The following is a 24,894-nucleotide window of genomic DNA, read 5'->3' as shown; positions in this document are numbered from 1 at the left end:
TCTGCTTCCAAACCGCAACACATGCCATGCGGCGTATGTGCTTGTCTCGTCAGGTCTTCTGCTTTGCGCTTGTCATGACGGCGACGGCCTGCAGGGGGCGAAAGAGACGAGGAAGTGCCCGCATCTACACACGCACACAAACACAGGAAGAGAGCAAAAGAGAGAGAGTGACACGCGCGCAGCCAGCCAGCCAGTCACACTCAGCAACTCCAGTTGGAGAAGTGTCCTCGCTGCAGCAGGTACGTCAACGCTTACGCTTTTTCGCCCTTTCTAGTTGTAAAGCGTTGCCGCCTTCCTTTGTCGCCGAACGTTGCGCAATTGCGAGTTCTTCGCGTGCACACGCGTTGCAGCGTTCTGCCGCTTTCGGGAACGCGCGTTTACGTTGTGACTTGACCAAGTGTCGTTCGAATGAAACGCTCTGTGCAAGTTGTGCGTATGTGCGCGCGCGCGCGCGTGTATGTGTGATCTACTGCAGTGTGTGTTGACGCTGCCTCTGCGCAAATGAAAGAGATGCGTAATGGTCCGTCGACCCCCCCCACACACACACACACACATCGTGCTCGTCATGCTGCGTGGGCTTCCTCGTCATCTTAGTATTACTATTATTAATAATAATGGAGCCACTTTTTTATTATTATTATTATGGAATGCCCACGTGGATGTATGTCATACGAGTGAGAGGGCCACTCAAAGTTTGTAATGCGCTAGAGTTCCTCTGAAATGGTGACGCCAACCTCAAAGGGGGGAAAAAAAAGATGCAGGTGTTTGAGTGGATGTCATTCAAACGCACCCATGTAGAACATGAGGCCTCAGAAGCCTGGCTGAATGTGCCACATTCAAAATGTGTTTTTTTTTTCAATGCTCAAAATGCCTAATATATATTTTAACTACCCCCATATATACATATCTAACATATGCCAGGTGGGGTGGGCCCCCCCTGGGGCTGCCGTGTGATGCCAGGGGGGGGGGCATGTGTGACACCAGGGTTAATTAAGATACAATTTTATGCAGAGTTGTACCAACTACTTTGTGGAGAAATTATACTATTTATAGTCACACAGGAGAGCTGTGTAAAATATTTTCTTCTTTGGGAGGGGGCATAACAGAAAATAATTGACAAACACCGGGCTAGGCCAAAGCAACAGGTAGCAATGTGGCCAATTTCAACGCCAAAAATGGAATCACATTTGATTGTCAAGTCATCCAGGTCATGGTAGTCTACAATGGTTGAAGCGTTTGATTTTTGTTTTCCCCAAAAACATTTGAGAAATGACTTTGGCAATTACATTCTTCTTGGAGAAACCACAGCAGCATCTGGTGTTGTCTTGTTGCAGTCCTTCGGCAGAATGTTCATTATTGTGGTTTGTGGTTTCTGTGATTTTTGGCGTGGCTAAATCGGAGACGTAAGTTTGCGACAACGGCGGCTTTGAAGCCAAAATGCTCTCGCATGTTTGCGTGGAGTCTGCGGCGGAGCGTGAGGCGACTTTGCCTGGCCGAGAAACATCCATTTTGCGCTTTTCTGTTCAATCCAAGTGCATGCGTGTGTTTGCGTGTGGCTTGGGCTGGTAGCCCGCCGTTCTGGCCAGAAGAAACATCCTCCCTCCCCTCCTCTGCTCAGGGGGGGGCTGTACGTCAAAAGGAATGCATGCAGATTTATTAGCTGCACCCGAGTTAAATATTTTATTTGTCGGCCCTCCCGAGTAAACATTTGGGATACGGTTTCACCGCAGTGAGCTAGTAACAATTGAAAAGACTCTCATCTGGAGGAGCGTTGTAATGTGCATGCCAGGCCAGGCGGTGGTGATGTCACGCTCGCATCGGAATCATCTTTTTGATCGTCGACTTAGAATTACACATGAGTTCAACGCAGTTGTGACTTTTTTTTGTCCTTATTTTCATCTTGTAAATGTAAACAGTATCAGAATCAAAACATTTTAGGCCCATTTTCAAATGGTAGCATTGTTTCGTTCCAAAATAAGTTGTTTGCTAAAAACACGGTCATTCCCATCGGTCAGATCTGCAGTTTTCACTTTTTGACTTGTGTTAAAATACTTGCATATATTTTTGCAGCAGTTATCTAACACAATAATGTTAGATTGCCAAGACTGTTGTCGCAAAATTACAACAGTCCAAACATTAGTGAGGTTGGTTAATAAGTAGTTCAGATGCTGGATGCCACTTGAACGTTAGGATTTGCAAATGGGGAAAACAACACGGTTCCTCCAAAACACTTGAGAAGCTAAAATGGTGCTGAGAAAGCACCCCCACCACCACCACCACCCGTCCGTCTTCCCTCTCCGCTTGTTATCTTTTCTCATTAGCTTCTACTCGCACAATATGCGAGTGTCATTCTCACACACACACACACACACACACACACCCTCCAGCTGCAGCAGCGTGTCGGCTTTCTCGCTCTGTTCAGCTTCCCGGCGGCGGCGGCTATGTAAATTGTTTCCCCCCTTGATGTCAAGCCAGCCTCCTATCTGTCCATCTTAATGAACCGCTTTCCCTCCCCCCCTTACCGTCTTCCACGTCCTCCCGTGGCTTTCGAGAATGAACTTTTTGCCGACGAACACCAACTTTTGAACGTAGCTGGCAGTTTGAGGTTGCGTTCATTTGCAGGCCGGCTTAATTGCTCCCACTGGTGGCAAATGGGGCTAAGTCATGGTGAGCGTAGAATTAAGGGGCTTGCGTCCTTGAATTTGGAATTTGGGGAAAGAGAAGCCATTAGGCGCACGTTTGCTAATGATCTGCGATAATGGAATCCATGCACCATGGGAAAATGAATCCCCCTCGCGAGGATAAGCGAGCGTCGACGTCACCGGGGGCCCGGAATGACCCCGTCTCGCTGCCTTCCAGCTGTGCCGCTGCAGTGCTGGAAATGGGCAATTTGGAGGGAGGGGTAGCAGGAGTGTGGGGGGGGGGGGTGTAATGTTTGCTACCACTTCACGCGAGTTTGTGGTATTTGGCGTTACCCCGCTGAGAACTTTTAGCTAACGCTCTACTTGATTGTCGCAGTCATGCTTTGCAGCAAATATTTGTTTGTTTTTGGTATTCATATATTTTTGTTTCTCCCTAAATTCAGATGTTTTTGTTCTTCCCTAAATCATCGTATTTTTCAGCAAATATGTTTTATCAAATTTGGTCTATATATTTTGCTTAGGGTCTGTTTTCCCGCTCATTTTTAGCTGATTCCACTAACGTATTTCTACCGCTAGCGTAATCTGTTTTCGATGTGCATCATTTACATTTAGCCATTGGCCCTTGTCACGGTAATAACACATTTAGTCCCTCTTCCATTGTGTTGACTCGCAGTGCTGCGTGACTCATAGTTAAATGCATTTTTTTTTGTGACCTGGGCTCTTTGACAACAATATCTAATATCAAATATCATCTCGTGCCTAAACAATCAGCGGTTCCTGTCCACCATAGCAGTTTTCTTTTCAAAGATAGCTTTTACGAGGAAATTGCGTGAAGCTGACACGCGTGAAGGTGAATCCGTCAAGGTCGCCGCCGAGCCTGCGGGATGCCTCGGATTGAACGCTTTCACGGCTTGGCCTTTGCACTGTCGGAATCAATCGACGACGCACAAGGACATCTTCTACGCACGTTTCTTTCAAAAATCATTTTAACTGTCTTCTTTTTTTTTTTTTTTTTTTTTACCTCTATCAAGGTGGTGTCCACCATTTCCCCTCATCGCCGCTGCCACGTCTGTTGTTTTGTTGTCCGCGTGGAAAGCCCCTCGGCACAGCTGCACGCATCCTCTCGTGTGGTTTGAATTTTTGCATCTGAGTCATATTAGAATTTAACGCTTGTATCCCAGTGCACAGGGGCAGTTTCATATCATGGCAAAAACAAAAATGCAATCAGGAAGTGAAATGGGGAAAAGGCACTTTATTAGCAACACCCAATGAGATACAAGAAAAGGTTTGGGAGCGTTTTATTTATTTGTTTGTTTGTTTGTTTGTTTGTTTGTTTGTTTGTTTGTTCGTTCATTCGAGTTAGGCCACGGGGTCAAATTATTAAGTCTCGCTAAAATGCAATCACTATCATTTTAAAAATGTTACTAACAGCACCTCTAACAGCTCTTCGCTTTGGCCATAGTGTCTTAAATGTATTTTAAATTATTTGCAAAATAATTTGCATTTTTTTGCATGAAAAAATGTCTGTGTAAATATTACGTTTTAAAATGAACCAATTCAGGTTTTCAAATTGAAAAAAGTAAAAAGTTATTGTACAACCACATTATTTTTCGATTGTAAAAAAGGGGGTATAGTTTTAGTGGGAAAGTCTCATCACGTTGCCATAATTCTAAAAATAAAGCACAAACGACATGAAATGTAATTTGAAAATGCCACAAATTGTACGCTTTGCCTAAAGTCCCTCCAACCGCTTCCCGTCACCATGGAAACGAGGGTGGGGTTCATCGTATTTCCGCCGTCGTGAGATCTCGGAATTGTTGCCGGGTGTGAACGTAAATGTAAACCTTGCCTGTCCGCACCCCGCACAGTGTCAGCTGGGCTCGGCTCAGGCTCACCTTTGACCCTTGTCAAGATGTCACCGCCGTGCCTGGACGTGACGAGTTTGGTTATATGACATCACTGGCATGATATCATACTCCCAGCAGCCCAAGATACCTGAAGAATTCGCTTCCCTTTGTGTGTCTGTGCCCGTGTGTGCGCATGTATTCCGTGTAGGCGTGTGCATAAACCACTAAGAGACTAAAACGAACTACTCCGAGTCCCACACTCTGTAAATAGCCATTTGTGGAGCACCGGCCCACACCCGCCTTGATTTTTGTCTCTCCTTTTCCTTGGCACACTTTTTTTTTGTCGAAACGTATGCGGTCGGGGGCAGAGATCAATAAATAAATAATAGGGCAACAGTCTAAAGTCGGGAAGCCGCGGCCGCAGCTAATTGACGTCTGACTGAGCCCACAGAAAGGGCGTGGATGCAAGTGTTTTGGAAAAGCCCGTGTGCACGTATGCGATGGTCTGTGTGTGTGTGCGCGGGCTTGTGTGGCAAGGTTAAAATAGTCGAGTACTTTCTGTACCGAGCTCGCCGTCTTGTGCGTGTTAGCGTAGCAACAGTTAGCATATTACCACGCTTTAGCTCAGGTGCTTCATTTCCTGGAAGATGTGGATGCTAAGTTTCAGCTTAATTTGCCAGAAAGTGAAGTTTAGGTCAGTGGGCGTGGGTGGAGCATTACAGCCAAGCTTGATGAGTGGCCGTAAACTAGGTCACGAGCGGTTGCTAACGACTCCGTCGCTCGCGGGAGCTCGTCTGAGTTATGGTTTAATAAGACGAGCAATTGTCTGCTCCGGTCAAGAGTGTGCAGTAAAGCCGCTTCATCAGTCAGTCGGGAGACAGAATGCTTCCGCTTACCTTTTATTCAACTTTCTCCATTGTGCTCACTTGGGCTTTTATAGCTCCCGGCGCCCGATTGTTCATTTAACACCCCGAAACCGACACTCTTCATAGCCAGATGGAAACCAAATGCCTGGCATTGATGGATGATGAAGATTGAGGCCTTTGATTGATTCATTAAGGGACCTCAACCACATTTTGGCCTCATTTGTTAGATTTTTCTGCTTGTCTCTGGTGCGCGTCTGAATCCTTTGGTTCAAGTAGGACGGGTAAAAATAGCCACAAATCAATCCCCAACGTTCCCTCCCTGCTCTTTTGCATCTCAGCATAGGCTCGCGCGCAAAGTCGGCAGGGGGGATGGATGGATGGATGGAATGCGGCGGGGAAAAGCTTGGCCACAATGACAGACTGGCAGACTGGCACTTAGCAGCGAGCTTCGTTCACAAACACCCACCGGTGGCCCCGTTTCCTAGCCTCGGCACACTTTTGAAGCTATTAATGAGGCACTTGTGATGATGACGATGACCTTTGGGTTATGACATGCTTGGGTGCGCATGCTAATCCTCTGCGCTGCGAAATTTGGCTTGTAATACTTTGTTTATTCGCACGCTTTGTTCCAATTCATTCTCGCTAATTGCCAACAGAGCATTAGCAGTGAGTCGTCGCAACTCTTCCTTGTGCTATACCGTTTGTCTTTGCCGTTTTCAAATCCGCCCAAAAGTTTTGGTTTGTCTGCCTCGCCCTCAAGCACGAAATGCTTTTCACTCCGTTTATTTACGACGCACCTCGATAGCAGCTAGTTAGCACGCGTCATTAGCCCCATTGCCGCTGCAGGCCATATAGCCCCTTTAAGTTGACCACCCATTGATTGCAAGGATGCCGGAATGTTGACCTTGTCCAAGAAATCCTTCACCGCTGGCAGTTTCACCTTATGTGCGTGCAAACTAGCCCGGCTGCTTTTGCAACAGAATTCCCCGACCAGGGATGATGGATCCTTCACGTCCCGTTTAACCGCTCATGCCAGCTTGCCACAAGCGTGTGATGTTAAGCTCTTAATGTTTTTTAAAAATATCATGAAAGCTTTTGTGTCATGACCGCATTGTTAGCCTTTTAGCTTAAAAGCCGGGCTAAGTTGGGAACGCTAATGCTGTGCGATGGAATTAGTCGGATTGTATTTTTCCACAATCTCGCTTCATCTTAAATATGATCTTAACCACCGGTGAATAATTCACCGGTTGCATCCCTTGAGTCGTTTTTGTTTTAAAGCATGTTTCTATCGTTAAATTTTAGTTTTGTGACACTAAATTGAGATTTGAATTCACTAAATTCACCACAAGCTAGAGCAGCTACGCTTTGACTGAGGGTTTACTCCGCAAAATGTGCCGTGAGAACGTTTGCGGTTAGAGGTGTTCTTTGTGGCTTGATGTGTTGCATGCGCGCCGGAGCATCAGCGCAAGGAGCTTTCCGAGCGCGGTGGGTGCGTGTGCACGCCAGTGGCGCCGCAGGCCTGTAAACGTTCCGTTTATGAAATAAGCCCAACTTGGCCTTTAGCTATAGCGTTGTTCTTGCATGAAGGCAGCGGCGTTTCTATTCTGGGAGATGCACCCCAACTTGTCGTGCAGATAGAGACGCTTCTTTCCCATCGTACCGGTATTGCGACACACACTTAGGTCACCGTTGCTAGTTTCAATCATGACGTCGCGATGCTACGCTATGTTATGGCGCCATGATGTGAGCCACACTGTCAATGATGCTACGTTCCGCCCGTTCTGGCAATTCTCGAATCCAACCTGAAAAATATCCACATGAGTCAGCGCTTTGATTCCTATTTTGTGCAGTGGAAGGCGAGCTAGGAGACATCATGGTGCTTCTATTGATTTTGCCCTGCGCTCATACGGTTGGCACGGTTACACAATGTGGAAAGTAGAGCGAGTCATTATGACCTGTTTCCTTTTTTGTTTTGTTGTGTTTTTTTTTTCCCCTCCTCAACGAGGGCCTCGTTTTTACTAGATTTTGGCTGATTTCTAAAAGCGCTAAAGTTAGCTTCCGCGTGGTCGTCAGCATGCTCTCACAGTGATGGCGGGGGCGTGAGAGGATGTTGCTTTATGATGGAGGCGTTGTTTCATTTTTTTGTTCTTCTGTTGTGAATGAAGATTGCAACACGCACAAAGACACGGAGAGACAGTTAGACAATGGAACTATAGACCTGTTTCCATGACTTCCTCCTCTGCCCAACCAAAAGGAGCCATTCATCCCAGCCTTGGTCACATGACCTGGCTAGGTTTTCTGTGTGCGTGTGTGTGTGTGTCGGGTGTTTGTTTCATAGACAGGCAACGGGCATTTCTCTTCATTTATAATTCATAAGCTTGATTCCGGTGCTCCAGATGACACAGTCGCCTGCCAGACGGCACGGGCGGGACTTTGTAGACATAGTCTTCTTAATAGCACCCCACCCTCACATTACAAGTACGTATGACTCCACTAGGGAACCAAGAATAAACTGAAAAAGACATGTGTCCAACACCACGCTGGTTCACAGCTGCCCCTTGAGGAGCAAAAGGGCATGACAGCATTGTCCCCACATTGCCACCACTCTTATGTGGTATAACTCTCGTGGCCTAAGGGGAGCACGTTAACAGAAGAGCCTTTAAGTAATGAATGGGGGTCACAAACTAGGTGGGCAAGCAGGAAGGATGCAAATGACTCTATCACTCGTCACTTAATGGCCGCTCTTTGCTTTTTACTTGCAATTATTGACTCCTTTTCTTTTTTTGGTCAAAGATCAAATAAGGTCACGTCAGCGCTAATGTAGGTTAATGTTTGTCAAACGACGGTTTTCCAGATCGATGATCGTGAGGCGCGAGGGTCCATTTCAATGAGGCTATTTGGTTAGCATGCTCAGACGCATTCAAATACAAATCTTACTTTTTGTTAGTTCCCCAACATGGCTAGCTCAAAGCTAATGCAAACTGGAAAACGTCATTGATCCGCTAACAAAAAATAAACGTACGACTACCCCCGACTACGATTTTTGGTATGATCCGTTGATGTACCTTTTGCTTTTATAGAAACCTCCACGAGAAGCGTACAAAACGTTGGCCGCGGGATCGCTCAACGTCATTCCATGGATGGCGATGGATGCTTTGCAGACCCAATAAGATAGCGCTTTTAATCCAACGCAAGCTTCCTGCTCTGGCTTTGGATAGAGGACAATGTGTATTTACAAACTGCTGAGTTTTCACGGCAGGATAATCACCGGCACCTTTGAGCATGCACAAGTCAAGTGGATTATTCCTCTTTGGGGATGGCGTCGTTGAATAATAAATGTTCCCCTCGAGGTGCTCCGGAAGATTCTCGGCCCGGCCAACGCGGAGGAGCCACTCGGTAATGAGCTACTCGGTAATGAGCTGAACGCTCGATGTTCGCGGTGTTGTTTATTTAGTAGGTGCTCGTCTTTTTTGGACAAATATGAACAAAAAAAGACAATCAAATCAAAGAAAAACAAAAGTCCTCATCATACTTGTCTTCTATGAGAAAATGTAAATGAAAAAGAAAGTCAGTTAACCCGGCTGGGCGACATTTATTATTGAGCGCAAAATGTTGACCTCATGACAGACAGGATGGGCCGTTTTTGTGTTTGTGAGACTGTTGAGCTCATGCAGGGTGGAGGAAACGGTTTTCCGTTTTGAGCTGAAACGCTCCTCAGTTCTTCGGCGACATATTTGCTCTGTGAGCTCAATGAATGGGAGCTTAATTGACATTTTTGGCCGTGACGTCACACTTCCTCCTCGTTGACTCGTTTCCTCTTTTCTCGACAGACGCCCACTTCCCCTTCTTGCTCCTCGGCACCGCCGGGTGCAAACGCTCGCCTTTTGCCAACATGTCCATGACAACAAAAGTTGATCTATTGAGCGGGTTGGAATAAGCCAGGCAGCAGTCGCTCCACTCCAGGTGAGTCCGTTTGTTGTCTAACTTTACAAGGAAAAAGATACAAGTTGAAAACAATAATTATCATTTTATGACAAAATGTCCTAATTTGACCATTTAAAAATGTTTTTATAGGAAAATAAATCACAATTTTATGATGGGGCTGTCAGAAATTCATGAAAGTCATTTTTACAGGCCACAAGTTCATGGGAAAAAAAAATAACTAAAAATAACTAGTAATTTTACTATGCAATCTAAAGTTTTAATTTTATTGAGAAGAAAGTTCACAGTTAAATTTTTTTTTTTTTTTTTTAAAGAATCCTAATTTGATGATTTTTTTGTAGAACAAGAACAAGCGCTCCTTTGCAGCGGTTTGACGGTGGCACTGAGACGTCGCCCATCCGGTTAGCAAAGTGGTGTGCGCACGGAAAGGCAGCGTCAGTCAAAAGTAGAACGTTTCTTTGCGGCTGACCCACTGTAAATATTCCATCGTTTGGTTCTATTGTTCCTGTCTGCCAGCTGGAACGTTCGCCAGCTACATTTAGTATGGTGTTGGGAGTCTGTCGCAAGCTCCTCCTGCTCTGTGTGTGTGTGTTCTTGACAGGATATCCCGCTTACAACATTGTAGCGAGGCCCTTGTGACACTCGTTCGCTACCTTTGTCCACTTGAGGGTTTTCCGAGATCAGTAACTTTTATTTTTTTCCCCTACAATGATAAAAGCAGATTGTAGGCACTCATTGTGAAGTTGCGCAAACATGAGCACTGTGATTTTTTTCCTTTTTTCTTTTTTTTTAATGCCTTTTGTGTTTTGGGTGCATCGTTTCATGGCAGTTCTTCCTCGGCTCGCCAATCTTTCTTTGCCTTTTGTCGTCCTTCCTTTTCACACGTCAGTCTTTTGTCCCAGCCTTTTTTTTTGGGGGGGATCGGTTTTCCTCTGTACATTTGCGTTTTTAATGTGCACGCCTGCGCCAAAGGGGGTAACTTGAACGTGTTGTGGCCAAAGCGGATGGAAAGACAACTTTGTCTTCTGTCTGCAGTAGTTGGGGTTTTTTTTTTTTGTCGCTTTGATGTCGGGTTGCGCTTTCAGGCTGGCACCACATATTTGCGTTTTGGAAGCGACGACCCGACTGTCTTGATTTTGACTAGTACAAAGTTCCCGCAAAGATTGACAGTACTTTTTATGAGGCAAATAATTGATTGAAATGTTTTCGCACTTTTGGTTTGTCTCGTTTATAATGAGAATGTTTTTGATTTTGAGTGTCTCCGATTTCAAACGTTGAACTAAGAGGTGAGCAAAACAGTGCGCTCTGTGGGTCGGTTTCACGTTTCCATCTTTGTCGGGACGTGCCGAGGAGGATCACTCGACGACAACCTGAGACCGACACACTTTGTTGTTTTGACCTCCCCGTGATCACAAGATAGCTTTAAATTTGCCCCTTCCGTGACTTACTCCCTCCCTTCAGCTACTATGCTTAGCATTAGCATAGTGAGTTGTTAGGATAGATAAGACATTTCCACCACTGGCAAGTTGTTGTTTTTTTTTGTCGTCTTTGCGCTCCAAAAGACTAGATTTGGTTATGTTAGGGTTCCCAGTTAGGGTTTTGAATTGGTGCTAGAGGTCTCGTGTTGGATTTCAAAGTAGTGTCTCAGATCACATGCAAACATTCATGATGGAGAGGAGGGAGGGGCCGGAGAGTGAATCACTTTATTTTGGGGTTGGGGGGGTCGTGACAAAACATCGGGCCTCGGAAAGAAAGAGGCATGTTCGCTATTGATGCGGCTGCTGCCATGGCGACTGCTCGCGGGAAGAAAGCTGGTGTGGATTATTATGGGCTGACTCACTCTTAACACCGAGCCGCTCGGGTTGGAAGATCGTGCCGTCCGCACGCGCCTTCCGAGTTGGCTTTGCAGACAGGGTTGACAGTCCTGGGTAGGGTTTTGAATTTAGGATACCAATTGGGTTTCAAGCTGTTACATACAAGGTTTGGGTTTGGAATTATGGCGTGACGACAACGATCGTCACGACAACAATGATGATTTTATTCTTTTTTTTTTTGCTCTAATATTTTCTGTGCATCTGAAGGTGCCTGGAGGACATGACCAAAGTGCGTTTGCTGTTTTTCCAGGTGTGAATGATAGTCCTCCCGCTTTAAAGAGAGAGGCTCCGCCATGCCGCCGCCCGCCGACATCGTCAAGGTGGCCATCGAGTGGCCGGGGGCCTTCCCCAAACTCATGGAGATCGACCAGGTAACGCTTTGCGCTTTCAATTCGTCCTGTGGAAAACCAAAAAAACAATCCAAAGTGAAAGCTATGTCCATTGAGTTGTGTAAAAATAAATTCAGAAAAAACATTTGATTCGAAGGAAGGAAGATGGTTTGAAAAATAAGGCTACTTTCTGAAGAAGTTGATTTCAAATCAAAATGAATTTTAAATTGTATGATCGAGTCCACCAAAAATACACGATTTCAATAAAAAGACTATAGTCAATCATTAGTTAATCGTGTGAGTACATGTGCACGTGAGTCAAGCACGCAGCACCGGTAGTAAAAGTTTGGCGTCGCCGCGGCAACGGGCTCGGCCTCGACGCACCGACCTCTGCAGATGTTAGCGTTCCCTTGCGCTCTTCATCCTTGGCTTCCTCACACTGCTGCTCCTCCTCTTCCTCTTGTTGCACCGCCTTCCTCATCCTCCTGATTGGCATACAAAGGGCCTATGGTGGCATATGGCAGTGTGAGTCATGCCACGCCAGAGCCCCCTTCACCCTCCATGTGTGAGGTAACACCCACATTCACCAATAGGTGTGACAAAAGAGGAACTTGAAAAAAAAAAAAAGAGTGAATACGAAATCACAACGTTAAGGGGGAATTTTTTTTTTTTTTTTTTTTTTATTGTATCGTATGTCGATGCACACAACTTTCTTCCTGGACCTTATCAAACTCTTGACTGACCTCCCTTTGCTCATCTTGTTTTGGCAGAAAAAGCCACTCTCCGCCATCATCAAAGAAGTGTGCGAAGGGTAAGTTGACAAAAAAGTTGCAAAACGCCACCAAATGTTCAATTTCTCAACCAATTTTGGCAGCACACTCAAATGTGTTGTGTAAATTGGGACCAATGGATGAATGAACTATTTTTATTGCAGTTGGTCTCTGGGGAATCATGAAAATTTTGCGCTGCAAATAGCCGACGCCAACTTCTACATCACTGAAAAGGTTTGGTCTATATAAACAAAATGTTCCCAAATGTGAGCTTTGTTGTTTCAATATTGTTTTTTTGTGTGTGTCTCAGAATCGCAATGATATCAAGAATGGCTCCATCCTGCGCTTGACCACCTCACCTGTAAGTGGCGCTGGCTGTGCTTGCTTCGGCCATGAGCCGCCTCAAAGGCCAAAAGCTAAGCAGAGCTGCAGTGTACTAGATGGATGAGTTTAGCGGAGCGGCGTAGCATGCTAACCCAGGTGTGTCTTGTTAGTACCAAACGGCGCTGCAGCTGCACGAGCGGATCCAGTCGTCCAGCATGGACGCCAAGCTGGAGGCGCTCAAGGACCTGGCCAGCGCCTCGCGCGACGTCACTTTCGCCTTGGACTTCATCAACATGGACGGCATCTCGCTGCTCACCCAGATGGTGGAGAGCGGCACAGAGTAAGTCCCGCCGCCGCCGCCGCCGCCGCCTCCTCTCGCACTTGTTCAGACAAACTACGAGTATCTGGACTGAGGCCCAACCTTGAAGAACAACAGAAAATTGAGGGAGTGGGCCCAGCTGCACGCAAAAAAAAAAAAAAAGTTGTGGTTTTGTTTGTGTCCCAATACTTTTGTCTTCCCCAGAGACTGTCTGGATTGAAGGTTACTAAAAGTCAAGGCAGTTTCTGCTGAGGTGGACTTTTTCATCCATGATGGAAAGGCCTCGCGCACACACACACACACACACACACACACACACACACACACACACACACACACACACACACACACACACAGTCTCGCCTGTGCACATTGGAACTGAGTGGGCGGCGTGTTTTTGCACACTTGTGTGACAAATAAAGGTTTGCCCGTTGAAAGGCGCCCTTTGCCTGCAGCCGTGGCAGCGCAAGCTCATGTTGACACCTCATTAAATCGCCTTTATGCAAATCACATCTGCATGTGCGTGCGTGCGTGCGTGGGCACGTGCACGTTTGATTGCACAAGCGAGATGCAGAAGGGCGCCCTCTACTGGTGCAAACTAGCAGTGGGCATTTTTTAATTGAAGTCACACCTTGCCACAAATATGTTTTTGTTTTCCTTTTTGAATCTTTCCTCGGCAGTGTTTGCGTAAGTCAGAAAAAATCACTGCCATGTGTTTTTGTCATGTTTACGTAACAATTTCTTGGAGAAGGAAACAATTTCTGTTGAATATTTTTTTTCCCCCAATGAGTCTTTCATTGTTTCTGTTGTTTCGATGCTGTTTGCCTGTTTTTCTTTTGTGGCATTTGACGACAAAGTTTGTAAAATGTTTGCAGGCGCTATCAGAAACTGCAGAAGATTATGAAGCCCTGGTAAGACACCCTGCACTGTTGTGCTCGAGGCGCTTCTGCGCTCTTCTGCTTCTTCACCGCCAGTGCCGCCGCAGCTCGAGTCTGCATGATTGAGAGCGGCGGCCCCAAAATCTCTTCTGGGAACTCATTCAAGGCTTCCGTTTTGTGCCGCATGTCCTTTTTTTCAGGGCATTCTTTTCCTCTCTATGCGAAGGACCGCCCAGATTTGTTTGTCTATTAACAGCATGTATTTTTATTTATTTTTTTTCCTCAATCTTGGTGGTCCTGTGTGACGCCGGGGTTCACTTTGCCATTCATCCATTCAAAGGGGTGTCACCTCTTTCTACCACCATGGAAACATTTTTTATCCTCATTTAAAGACTCTAGAAATAAAAATCTGGAATTGTACATGTATAAAATACTAATACGGCACTTGAAGTATTTTTTTATTTTATTTTTTGCCCTTTAGGCTTTTGACAGCTTTCTATGACGTTATTAACAGTGTCAAGAATGACTCAAAGACGCTGAATTCATTTAGTCCTGACATAACAGTTGTGAGCATTAGAACACTAGAGGGCGCTATCGTAAAGGTTATCGCTGGGTGCTGAGTTTGGCCTTCAATTCTGAAGTGAACCAAGTAGAAGTTGCCTTGTTTTTTTGTCTTCCTATCAAGCAAATGTGTCCAAAAGTCACAAGACAGTTTTCTTTTGCTTCTTTAGTTTCATTTGTGCTTTGGATGTGTTCTTCAGCAGGCCTTCCCATGCGTGGTTCCTCAAGAACAAATTTGAGTTCGAGAATTTTGATACGAATGGCGTTAATAACCTCATGTCTGATACTTGAAGGGGAACCTTATCTTCCTGTTTGTTTTCTTCCTCTTGCATGACTGGGCACTCAACTCTGGCTCACTCCCGCTTCTCCGTATCCGCTCTCCAAGCTCGCAGCTGCTTCTTCCTCCTCATCTGCTGCTGCTGCTACTGCTGCTGGCTGCTCACTCGCTCCTCGTCCGCCAAAGCACGTCCCTCATTGTTTTTGTATTTGTGCCTGTGCCTTGTAGTTTCGGCGACCTGCTCTCGTTCACGCTCACGGCCTTTGTGGAGCTGATGGACCACGGCATTGTCTCCTGGGACACTTTTTCCGTGGCCTTCATCAAGAAGGTGAGCGGCGAGACACCCGCCGAGCGGACGGGCTGTAAAGGCGGGCGCGCTCCTTTTGTGTGGCAGATCGCCAGCTACGTCAACAAGGCGGCCATGGACACGGCCGTGCTGCAGCGCTCGCTGGCCATTCTGGAGTCCATGGTGCTCAACAGCCAGGATCTCTACCACAAGGTGGCGCAGGAGATCACCATCGGCCAGCTCATCCCGCACCTGCAGGGGTGAGCCTGCCTTGCACCCGAAGCGACTGAAAATGGCCACGGGGGAAAAAACAAAACAAAAGAAATATTCCGAGATTTCAACCAAATATTTCATCTGTGGCTTTTGCCATAATAACAATTTCTAAGAAAATGACAGAGTGATTTCACCCAGATTCCTCCCGGAATGCTGGCGCTGGACAACATGCTCTACTTTGCAAGTGAATGGCTTCTGCAAATAATTGCTAGCCCTCTACTAAACGAGATCTGTTGACCCCCCCCCCCCCGTGCACTCACGCCCAGGCACCTGCAGATTCACCAAATATTTTGAAGCTTTTTTTTTTTAAGATTCGTGCCCTATGTTTGTCCTTCCAGGACGGATCAGGACATCCAGACGTACACCATCGCCGTCATCAACGCGCTCTTCCTCAAAGCTCCTGAGGAAAGAAGACAAGTATGACTGCTTGACTACTACTCCTCCTCTTCTTTCTCACCTGCTTTGGCCTGCACTTCCTAACTCCATCTGGTATCAGTGCCGTCCAGCTGGCTGTGCCCTTAAATAATGAATGAAGCCCCACCCCACTGCCAACTTTCTCCGGTGCCGGAATGCCGCATTGGAATGACATGACATCATTAAAAATACAAAATGCTTTTTTTGACAGCAATCCCTCAGCCAGGCTTCCTTATCCCCCCCTTCCCTCCATCTTATGTCAACGCCGCCGTCATTCTCTCTCACCTTGCGGTGTGTTTGCTGTCTTTTTTTTCTCACTTTGTTTCCTCGCCGCGCTAGTCCGATGAGCACATTGTGGACATCCTAAATTGTCCCTTGACAGTAAGTGGCACCCTCCACTACGACATACTTTTCCGTCTGGCCTTAGATTTTTTCTTATTCATTGTCATTGTTTGATCATTTCAAGTTGTTTTCATTTCTGTTTGCCAATTGTCCCTTTGTGGTGTGCAGGAGATGGCGGACATCTTGGCCCAGAAGCAACTGCGCTCCATCATCCTCAGCGTAAGCGCCAAGCCGATCCGCTTTGCTCGCTTCTTTCTTTGGGGGACGCCTTGACCTGACGTGGTGTTTTGCGCCCATCAGAACGTGATCCGGAGTCCGACGCCCATCAACGACGAGATGGCGCACCAACTGTACGTTCTGCAGGTTCTCACCTTCAACCTGCTGGAGGACCGCATGATGACCAAGATGGACCCCCAGGATCAGGTCAGCGGTTGATGTTAGGAGGGAAAAATATTCCATTTGGGGGAGAAAGCAAACAGTCCTCATTTGGAGAAAAACTCCATTTTTCCTCATGAAAAATGTTTTGTGAAAAATCCATTTTTTTTTTTCTGAAACAAAGTTGTCATTTCCAAGATTTCTTGAAATATTGTGTTGACATGAATTTTGCCCATGTTTTTGTCAGGCTCAGCGTGACATCATCTTCGAGCTGCGTCGGATTGCCTTCGACGTGGACTGCGAGCCCAATAACGGCGGTGGCAGCAGCGTGGAAAAACGCAAATCCATGTACACTCGCGACTACAAGAAGCTTGGCTTTATCGTAAGTATCCTCGCAAACCAAAGTCAGACAACTTCGCAAACCACGCGAGCGTTATCTTACAAAATGCTACTAGCTCAGTGCTAACATCCAATGCAAAATCTCTCAGAGAGGCTGTTGCAAACTGCAGACTTTTTTTTTTTTTTTTTTATTCCCCCCCGCAGAATCACGTGAACCCGGCAGTGGATTTCACCCAGATTCCTCCCGGAATGCTGGCGCTGGACAACATGCTCTACTTTGCCAGGCACCACCAAGACGTCTACATCCGGGTCAGTCCACGCTCCTCGCTCAATCGGCGAATTCAAAAATGAGCGCTGTAATTCATCCGGTGCTCTGCTGGCGCGTCAGATTGTTCTGGAGAACAGTAGTCGGGAGGACAAGCACGAGTGCCCTTTTGGACGCAGCAGCATCGAACTCACCAAGATGCTCTGCGAGATCCTCAAAGTGGGCGAGCTGCGTAAGTCACACACGCATCATGTCACCTGCTTCACATAGTCACAAGAAAATGGACGTTTGTCCATTTCAATCAATGTAAAAAAAAAAAAGAAAAAACGTTATTTTACCAATTGTATTTCATGTATTTAATTCCAGTTGTACTTTGATTCGTGTTGACTTTGTTTCATCTTTGTTCAAGTTGGGCCGTGTTGACAGCAGATCTTTTTTTAAATGTTTGCTCGCTGGCGTGTCTCCATCTCTGCCTCCGCATGATTATTTATTGATATATTTATTTATTTTTGTATCCTTTCTCCATCTGCCGGCCCGCTCCCGGCTCTCCATCTGCCGCGCTGGGCGCCACAACGCTCTCTCGGCAAGTCGTAACAAATCTCGATCTCTCGCGCTCGTGGTTGGGATCGGAGTGGCCTTACACAACTGAAAGTATGTCAAAGTAATTGGGGTGAAAAGCATTTTTGAAGAGGAAATAAAATCCTAGCAAAGACTCGGTGAGGCTGTTGTCTCGAGGCCGCCGCGATTAGCTGTCAAGCTCATTAAAGATGATCAGCGTTCTCACGCTTGGCCACATCAAAGTACGTACGTGCACCTTTTGGCTTCGACGTCATAAGAACAGGAAAAGACATGAAAGCCAAAGCTCTGTCGTCTGCGTTGCCATTACAACTACCTTCACATTTGCTTGGCGCTTAATACTAACATTTCATTACGCGCTAATGCTAATACTGTCAACGCTATATTCTAATTTTCGATCCTATATTTGGCTTGAGTAAAGTTTTGCTTTGTATAGATTCTTTTTTTCTCGTAGTCCGGGGTCCTGGAGCCACGCCGTTGCCAAGCACCGCACGAGATGACACTTTGTAGCCCGCATAGCCACTGCACTGTAAAATGGTGCTGACGTTGCGAGCTACACACACACACACACACACACACACACACACACACACACACACACACACACACACACACACACACACACACACACACTTTCCCCTTGTCACAGCGGGCCATGAGTCTGGCAATTAGAGCGAGGATGACATCTTTCACTGTGCATTCATCATGTGGCTTTGCTACAAGGTGACTCTCCTTTACACACAAGTGGACGCTGGCAGATGTCAGGGGTGGCGCCAAGCCCGCTAACACCCCCCCCCCCCCCCCCCCCCCCACGCCCCTGTAGGCCTCATTTGCATGGTGTCCAGCCCACTAACGAACTGACGTCACACATTCACGGGCCCTCAGGCACAGGCACAAAAATAGAATTCCACTTGAATGGCAGCGGGACCCGCTGACCTCAACCAAGGCACGCGCATCCCATGAGGGACAGTTGATGTCTGCGTCTTTTTTTTGTTTGTTTGTTTGTTTGTTTGTTTGTTTTTTGTATGTGTCAGTTGCTGTTTATATGGAAGACACCATATTTGTGTGAAAGGGTCTGAAAATCTGGCAAACAACTCCTGTTAGCTTTATGCAAACACATAATGGCAAACGCCGTAGACAAGCTGATAAATAGCATTGTTAAGAAATGGATACGGAGTTGTTTCCAGGTGAGCGTGACCCCAGCGTGTGTCCGTGTGCTCGTTGTCTCGCAGCTGGCGAAAACTGCCACGACTTCCACCCCATGTTCTTTACGCACGACCGCTCTTTTGAGGAGTTCTTCTGCATTTGCATCCAGCTGCTCAACAAGACCTGGAAGGAAATGAGGGCCACCAGCGAGGACTTCAACAAGGTCAGCTGTCCGTGCTCGTGGTCGCCGACTGCGAAATGTGCAATTGGTCTGTCCTAAGTAGAATGGCCAAAAAGACACAGCAAAGCCTGCCACCCAGTTTTGATTGTGCCATTCAAAAAAAAGTATATATATATATCAGTGTCATTTAATACAATGAACTGACAATTTGTGGGTTAGCAAGAACTCTGATGCTAGCTGCACCCACCGCCCATTGCCATAGCGACCTTTCTCCAAATACGGCGCCGTTGCGCGACGCTGTTTGGGCCGGCGCGCTTCATTCTATTGTCACCGTGTTTGTGCGAGCATCTTCATCTTCCCTCCCCTCCCTCCTTCCATCTCCTCTATAATGTAGTGACCCCCCCCCCCCACACACACACACGCAAACACACGCATCATGTGATTCTCTTGCCGCATCACTATTGGCGTGTGCGACGGTGGCCCGCGTCCAATCAGAGCTCTTAAAACCGCAGAACAACATAAGGCTGAGAGAGAAAAGGGAAGGGAAGAAGAAGAGAACAGGTAAAGCGTTGGGAATTTTCATAGCGACGGGAACACTTGGGAAAGGAATACATTGTGGGGGGGGACAAAACCATCAGACGAGCCGCCTGTGCCGCTGTGACTCGCGCTCGCCGCCATCAGCTAGACAGCCATCTGCCTCCCCCCCACAGTCCGCCCCCTCCCCCTTCCTCATCCTCTTGGTCCGCCTGAGGATTGGGTTGCGTGCACGCTCGCGACCATGGAGCCAACATGTAAGTAGAAAGTGTGTGTGAGGAAGAGGAGGGAGCATTTTGTGTTACCTGAAAGAGGAGAAAGATGGAGCCCACCACCCAAATTGCAGAATAATCTACACACATCACTGTGTGGGTGTGGGCAAGTGTGTGTTCGAGGTGTGTGTGGGGGGGGGGGAGCTTTGCTGAATGTGATTAAGCCACACACACACCGATGTATCACCTCGGGGGACGTGGTGGCACGCATCTGCTGGTGTTTTTATCTGGGTGGGGGAAGGCGGGGAGTCAACATGGGATTAGCATGATCCTGCAGCGCCAACCTAATACTTTCTACTTTCCTTGCATCCAAATTGTCTGGAATGAGGACAATTCCGATCTGTAATTGTTCCCCAAATAGTTATTTTTGTTTTCCCACCTTGAAGCCCCCTCCGTGGGTGCCACACCGTCCGAGCGATGTTTTTGAGAAACTCTCGAGACTCACCGGAGGTGCGCCTGTCTTTTTTGACACGTCTCACCGGCGTGTAGTAGCTCAAGCGCCATTGCAGCATCGCGCACCCCCGTTGCTTTTTTTTTCTTTGCCGAGAGCCTCTTTTGTTTCTTCGATTCTTCCTGCTTTTGGGCTTGTGGACCCAGCCCACCTCCCCCATCCCGCACCGCCACCTTTTGTTGCGTTCAGACGAGCTATTTTTATCATCCGCCTTCACCTCCTACTCCCTAGGCGAGCTTCTCTTTTTTTTTTTTTTTCCCCCCCCCCCCAAATCCTCTGTCTTTTTGTGTACGTGTGTTCATTGTGGCTTGCACTAATATTGAAGCACGCCACGCTCGTCATCCATTAACAAGAGCAGCAGCAGACAAGATTTGCTCTCCATTCTATTTGCATGCATCAACAGTCTCGAGATTCTCACTCTTGCCGCATGCTGAGATGCGATGTGTAATGGGGATGTGACACGCTCGATGGTGCTCGGGCATCTCTGCCGCTCTGCACGTCGTTTTTTCAGAATTGCAGCGTAAGAGGGAGGAGGCTAGAGTCGGTAGAGATGGAGAGAATCATCCACGTTCAAAAAGTCTTTCGTGACTTCTTTCTTACCGCAAGCTGAGCCGCTGCACGACTATTTAAGAGGCTTATCCACGCTACGCCCGTGTCGTCCAAGAGCTTTCTCCCGCTTAGTGGCAATTAGCGCTCCCTCTTGTCGGCTCCCTAACTCAATAACGAGTCTTCCTGCCGCTGACTTGGTCCACCCCCTTCCTCCGGCGCAGGTCATGCAGGTGGTGCGCGAGCAGATCATGCGAGCGCTGACGCTGAAGCCTAACTCGCTGGACCAGTTCAAGAGTCGCCTGCAGAATCTGAGCTACACCGAGATCCTCAAGATACGACAGTCGGAAAGGATGAATCAGGAGGACTTCCAGTCCCGCCCCATCCTGTGAGTCGCCCTTATCTTCAACCTTTTGGGGAAAAAACATGGTGATTCTGTGTTAGCGTGCGCGACAGGATGCTAACGTATTCCGCCGCGCGCACCTGGTTGCCTGCCTGCCGCAGGGAGCTGAGGGAGAAGATCCAGCCGGAAATTATGGAGCTGATCAAACAGCAGAGGCTCAATCGACTGTGCGAAGGAACGTGCTTCAGGAAGATCAGCAGTCGAAGGAGACAAGGTGACAAGCTAGCATTAGTAGCAATTCCTGGCTTCGAATGGGCAGCGGAGCACCACTGGCGGCTAGCATCGTCCACTGCGAGCAGCAGCGTTTTCAGATATCATATGGACGGACACACAGTTGCTAGTGTCCTCCACACCGCCCACAGGTCCGTCTGCTCCCCGTGGACCAGAGCCACCAAGCGTGTCTTTTTCCGGGCCTACGCCGCCTAGGCTACCAGTTTCATTCAAAGACGCTCGTTTGCTGCCAAAAGGTTTCACTGACTCATCTGTCCGCCCTGTTTTTTGTTTTTTTTTGTCCCGCTGCTAGACAAATTCTGGTACTGCCGGCTGTCCCCCAATCACAAGGTCCTGCACTACGGGGACCTCGAGGAGAGTCCTCAAGGGGAGGTACCCCACGATTCTCTGCAGGACAAATGTGAGCGGTGGCAGTTTGTGACATGAGCGCAAGTTAACGTGTCGACATTTAACGGCCGGCGCGCACGTTTCTCCGCAGTGCCCGTGGCCGACATCAAGGCGGTCATCACAGGGAAAGACTGCCCGCATATGAAAGAGAAGGGCGCTCTCAAGCAGAACAAGGTATGCTCATGCTAATGAAAAGCACCAAGAGTGTGAACGTATTCTTGACCGGCTCACGATGATGACTCGCTCCCCCTTCCAGGAGGTGCTGGAGTTAGCCTTCTCCATCCTCTACGAGTCGGACGAGTATTTAAACTTTATCGCTCCGGACAAGCACGAGGTGAGCCGAGCGAATGCGGTGAAGTCGCTTTTTAACTACGGGCGCAAGCTGCAAACGAGAAGCTACTGCAAGTTACCGTGAGACGACGAGTTGCTTGAATGTAGATAAATGCAGCCAGAGGTTTATATGTATTTTCCGTTTTAAGTGTGTCATCAATCCTTTTTTTTTTTTTTTTTTCCCCCCCACCCCTGGGTCCCATGTCCAGTACTGCGTGTGGACCGATGGCCTGAACGCGCTCCTGGGTAAGGAGATGACCAGTGACTACACCAAATCCGACATGGACACGCTGCTCACGATGGAGATGAAGCTACGCCTGCTGGACCTGGAGAACATTCAGATCCCTGAAGCGCCGCCCCCAATTCCCAAAGAGCCCAGCAACTATGACTTTGTTTACGATTGTAACTAGTTTAGCTTAGTTTAGCCCTGCTGTATTCACTGGACCCCTCGACCCTCCTTGCCATCCCTTCTTCTCCTTTCTTAAAACTGGACGATTTCAAGAACTCTGATTGAGGGTTCCCCCACCCCCCCCCCTTCCTCTTTGCTATGAAGACCAGAAGAAACTAGAATGCATTTCCCTTGAAGTCAAGAAACCCCTTTTTTTTTATGATTTGTCCTCAGGGCTTCTGTGCGGGGAGGGACAGCCATGTTAGTTGTAGTCCACTCGTTTATTTCCTGTCACATGACACAAGTTTCACCATTATTGTGGCAGCTAAATGTTTTCCTCACACCACGCGAAGTACTTTACTTCACTCACTTCTTGTCTGCTCAAGACTGTTAGAAAATGTTTTCCCTGAATGACTGCTGTACACCCCATTTCTGAGCAATATTTACTTGATGACTTAAGCCCCTATCCCACCGAGAGCGTTTGAGAAGCTAGCAAATGCTCGTCGCAGACCTTCACCAACAGTTTTGTTTTTCTTGTCGCAAGGACATTTTGAACATTTGGAAAAGTCCCTTGCAATACAGATGAACAGATGTATGTTCAAACATTTGTGACCTTTGCAAAAATTTGCCAATGTCGGCCCTTCAGTGGAATACTATCTTAAGTGTCTATATTTTTCATCGTGAAGCTGGGGTGTGAAAAAGGGACGCTATTGTGTTGATAAAACTTTGAAGGTTAATGTACTTTTTTTCTTTTATTTAAAAACAAATCACGGTTGTAATTTCTAGTTTGATTTTTTTTTATATAAATATATGTATGAAAATACAGTATTTACAACCCCCTACAAAAAAGCCGTACTATAAGTGGTCTTTCTAAGAAAAACAAGCCGTCATTTTTTTTTTTTTTACAAAAAAAGCCTTAATATACATGATCAATTTTTAAGTAAAAAATAGACTTACTATACATGGTCACTTCTTTTGGTCAAGTATAAATAAGCCTAATACATTTATAATGGTTGAAGTGATTCTGACTTTTACCACGAGAGGGCGACAGAGCAATTCAAAACATCCCCTGCACCATCAATTCACATGGTTACACAGTCCAGTGTCTGTATATATATATTCATATATTACTTTGCTCAGTGGCAGAGTGTTCGCCTCTGAACTCTATGGTTGTGCGATCAAATCTCAACCCTGGTGACCACGTCGAAGTGTCCTCGAGCAAGACGATGAACCCCAACTTGCAGGACTCCAAGCCAATAAGACAGTCGATTCATCAAGCGCTCCCTACTATTTAAATTATTATATTATATTAAACATCATCTTACTTTTATAATGCATTTAATTAAATTCCATTAAAAACGTTTATTTGCTTATGTTCGCTGTTTTTATGCCGCCGTCTGCGTGTCCGTCTCAACCTGCCGTACTCCTACAAATATTCTTTTGGGTCACGCGTGAATGATTAGCTGAACATTGCCGCGCTAGTTATCGATGCAAAATGTCGTTGTCGAAAGCCTTGAAAAGAAAAATTGATTCAGAATGCAGGACTTACAAAGAATGGAAGCAGAGGTATGCATTTATCCTGCCTGCATTTATGATGTATGTTATTTTATTATTTTGTGTATACATGGCTGCTCAATCAGAACACGAATACAACACACATAACTGGATGAACACACGCAGGGGGGGGTGACGCCCCCCACACTCAGGTACGAGATGGTCATGTGACAAGTTCCCGCCTTTCCGGGCAGTATAAAAGAAGCTGACCTGGTGACAGAAGCTGTTGTTTCATCTGCTGCCGTGCCATGTGTACTGACCGCCATTAAACAATCCAAGATCTTGCCAATAAAGAACCAACTCTATACTCCACAACATCGGAGATCCCGCAAAACACGCAACACCATCAAGCGACCTCTTAGAACTTTGCTTCAGAAACTTTGCACTGATCTCGTCACCTTCAACATTCTCCACCAATCCAACAGTTATAGAATTTGGATTCTTTACCCGCAAACCTCACAATGACAAAGTCACCAGCAGACAGATTCTTGTCACCATCATCATCATCATCATCATCATCAGTCTGGACATCTGAACTGTCATATTCAGTGACATCACTAAGTGGAAGTGGAACGTCACTCTCTTCTGAGCTACTGGCGAGTACTTTGTTTTTGGATTTGTTTTGCTTTGAGCCTTTCAGGCTCCCCTTCTTAAAAACTGTTTTCAAAGTTGTTTATAATTGTTCAAACACAGCAATCAAAAAACCTTAATCATAGAAATTTGACTTTTGAGGGCAAAACATTTTTATGAACTTAAATGTTCTTGGATTTGGTCCACAATTTGGGAAGCGCGCAATCCGCGCCTCACGGCAAAAGCCATAGCCAATCACCTGTTATCCAATTTACTCACCGCGTGCTCGTTTTATTTATTCAGTTTTAGGAAAAGGCTACCACTGGCTTGATTCATTGAATTGTACAAAACCAAAGTGAATAAATAAGGGACTTTCCACTTGGGTCGGCCATTTTGCATTTC

General features: G+C 46.7%; 1 protein-coding gene across 1 annotated transcript; it reads left to right on the top strand.

The window, feature by feature from the left end:
- The first annotated feature begins 69 nt into the window (after positions 1 to 69).
- elmo1 (engulfment and cell motility 1 (ced-12 homolog, C. elegans)) lies at positions 70 to 23,281 on the top strand. Its single transcript, XM_085900638.1, has 23 exons — positions 70 to 239; positions 9,186 to 9,318; positions 11,422 to 11,542; positions 12,271 to 12,311; positions 12,435 to 12,504; positions 12,581 to 12,631; positions 12,765 to 12,934; positions 13,789 to 13,824; positions 14,858 to 14,957; positions 15,024 to 15,175; positions 15,527 to 15,605; positions 16,113 to 16,163; positions 16,245 to 16,367; positions 16,567 to 16,701; positions 16,863 to 16,967; positions 17,047 to 17,155; positions 18,732 to 18,868; positions 20,854 to 21,017; positions 21,134 to 21,246; positions 21,556 to 21,663; positions 21,742 to 21,824; positions 21,907 to 21,984; positions 22,190 to 23,281. Exons 3-23 carry the CDS (start codon positions 11,465 to 11,467, stop codon positions 22,388 to 22,390), a joined length of 2,184 nt encoding a protein of 727 aa, XP_085756764.1. The 5' UTR covers positions 70 to 239; positions 9,186 to 9,318; positions 11,422 to 11,464; the 3' UTR covers positions 22,391 to 23,281.
- Positions 23,282 to 24,894: the final 1,613 nt, after the last annotated feature.

Source organism: Syngnathus leptorhynchus, chromosome 20 (genome assembly GCF_054491065.1).
Source record: "Syngnathus leptorhynchus isolate UIUO chromosome 20, UIUO_Slep, whole genome shotgun sequence".
Lineage (NCBI taxonomy): Eukaryota > Metazoa > Chordata > Actinopteri > Syngnathiformes > Syngnathidae > Syngnathus > Syngnathus leptorhynchus.
The sequence above is the reverse complement of the archived record's forward strand: the minus strand, read 5'-3'. Positions and strand labels throughout refer to the sequence as shown.